This window comes from Colobus angolensis, unplaced genomic scaffold (genome assembly GCF_000951035.1).
Source record: "Colobus angolensis palliatus isolate OR3802 unplaced genomic scaffold, Cang.pa_1.0 Scaffold423, whole genome shotgun sequence".
In the NCBI taxonomy this organism is placed as follows: domain Eukaryota; kingdom Metazoa; phylum Chordata; class Mammalia; order Primates; family Cercopithecidae; genus Colobus; species Colobus angolensis.
The window spans coordinates 234,670-237,186 of record NW_012117633.1 but is presented as its reverse complement, the minus strand read 5'-3'; the positions used below and the strand labels follow the sequence as shown (position 1 = coordinate 237,186).

At 48.6% G+C, this 2,517-nt stretch overlaps 1 protein-coding gene across 1 annotated transcript in view; it reads right to left on the bottom strand.

The window, feature by feature from the left end:
• SGSM1 (small G protein signaling modulator 1) overlaps positions 1–2,517 on the bottom strand; it is a 127,155-nt gene that overhangs the window by 52,089 nt on the left and 72,549 nt on the right. The window contains exon 15 of the mRNA XM_011956722.1: positions 420–565. Within this exon, the coding sequence (XP_011812112.1) occupies positions 420–565 (146 nt within the window). The remainder of the gene's footprint in view (positions 1–419; positions 566–2,517) is intronic.

Sequence of the window (2,517 nt, the reverse complement as noted above, 5' to 3'; positions counted from 1 at the left end):
GCCTCCCGAGTAGCTGGGACTACAGGCGCCCGCCACCTCGCCCGGCTAGTTTTTTGTATTTTTTAGTAGAGACGGGGTTTCACCGTGTTAGCCAGATGGTCTTGATCTCCTGACCTCGTGATCCGCCCGTCTCGGCCTCCCAAAGTGCTGGGATTACAGGCTTGAGCCACCACGCCCGGCCGACCAATTTGTTCTTTACTCCTTCCAGGTGAGCATATGTTTTACCTCCCATTCAATCTACCAACTCATGGGCAGAAGTGAGCTGTAGGTCTTGGAACTCTCAAGAAGAGAAGGGGAACTCTAATTTGCATATGCAGAATCCAAGCACATCAGCTCAAGTCCTGGGCTTATTTGTTAGATAATAAGATGACCCCCTGGAGCCTCTGCATCACTGCAGACCAAACCTGGCTAAGCCTTACTGTGCTGTCCTGAAGGTACTGCTCCCAGATCCCGGCTGTCAGTCCCTGTCCAGCATCGCAGGGCAAGTCTGGAGACACGATCATGTGATTGACCAGGGCTGACAGGTGGGTCCTCACGGTGGACAGGTGTCTGCAGTAGGCCAGCCCTGTTGAGGGAGGGAGGGCAAGTGTCATCATCCACCACCTGAAGCCCCTCACCTTGTCTCATGGGGCCTCCCAAATGCTGTCCCACCCCCCATTTTTAAAAATGTTTGTTTTGAGACAGGGTCTTGCTCTATTATTTATTATTATCACAGCTCACTGCAGCCTCAACCTCCCAGGCTGATGCGATCCTTGCACCACAGCCTCCTGAGTAGCTGGGACCGGAAGCACGCGCCAGCATGTCTGGCTAATTTTTTATTTTTTGTAGAGACGAGGTTTTACCATCTTGCCCAGGCTGGCCTCGAACTCCTGGACTCAAGTGATCCTCCTGCTTCAGCCTCCCGAAGTGCTGGGATTACAAGCACAAACCACTGCACCTGGCCCGCTCCTGTTCTTACTAAACACCATGACTCAGTGAATTCTCGTCAACGTCCCCCTTTCCAGACAAGGAAGATGGAGCTTGATGCACTTGCTGGCTGGACTGCTAAATAGCTCTATAACCATAGGGAAGTCTTATCACCTTCCTCAGCCTCAGTCAGGGTGATGGCACCCTTCTCTGCTCTAAGCCAAAGCATTTAATTCATAGGCTAGAGTCAGAGAAGGGACAGAAAGGAAGGTGGCCAGTGACTCTGTGGGCTTGCTGTTCCTCTGTCTGCCTCTAATCCATACAGCAAGAAAGAGAATGTGAAACGTGGACAACTCCTGTTCAAATTGGAGCTGAATGAGTATTTATCCAAAAGAAAGAAAATCAAAGAGATATCTGCACCCCCATGTTTACTGCAGCACCATTCACAATAGCCGAGATACAGAATGAACCTAAGTGTCCATCAATGAATGAATGGATAAAGAAACCGTGGTATACTAATGCAATGGAATATTATTCAGCCATAAAAAGAATGAAATCCTGTCATGTGCAGTAACATGGATGGAACTGGAGGTTATGTTAAGCAAAAAACGCAAGGCACAGAAAGACAAATATCATATGTTCTTACTTATAATGGAATCTAAAAAAGTAGTTTTCATGGAGGTAGAGAGTGGACTGGCGAGGAGGAGGAGGAGGAGGATGATGATGATATAATAGCTAACACTTACACAACACACACTGCATGGCAAGGAGCTGTTCCCAGAGTTGCATGACTTAACTCATCCAATTCTCCCCACAACCCTAGAAATTAGTTACTACTATTATCTCCATCTTTTTTTTTTTTTTTTTTTTTTTTTTTTTTTTTTTTTTTTTTTTTTTTTTTTTTTTTTTTCTGAGACGGAGTCTGGCTCTGTCGCCCAGGCTGGAGTGCAATGGTGCGATCTTGACTCACTGCAACCTCCGCCTCTCGGGTTGAAGCGATGCTCCTGCCTCAGCCTCCCGAGTAGCTGAGACTGCAGACGTGCGCCACCACACCCGGCTAATTTTTTTGTATGTTTAGTAGAGATGGGGTTTCACCATGTTAGCCCAGCTGATCTCGAACTCCTGACCTCAGGTGATCCGCCCGCCTCGGCCTTCGGAAGTGCTGGGATTACAGGCATGAGCCACCATGCCCGCCCATTATCTCCATATTATAGATGGAGTAAACTGAGGTACAAACTGGTTATGTCACTTGCCCAAGTCACATCGCTGGGATCTGAAACCAGGCCATCTCGCTCCAGAACTCGGGTTCTCAGTCACCGTCAGGGATGAGGCCACATCGACCAACATTGTTCCAGACCCATCTCAACCCCCCACCCCTTCCTGCAGGAAGAGCTTCCATTTGGGTCTAATAAATACTTGCCCAAAGCCTGCTTCATGCCAGGCCCTGCATTAGGCACTGCGGATGGGTGGCAACAGAACAGATAAAACCCCTGTCCTAGTGGAGTCACACTCTCCCTGCCTCTCCAGGCACTCAGGGTGTGAGCTCCACTGCTGTTTCACAGGCCCATGCAGGTTGTATTAAGATATTTGTAGAATCCCTGAATATACACA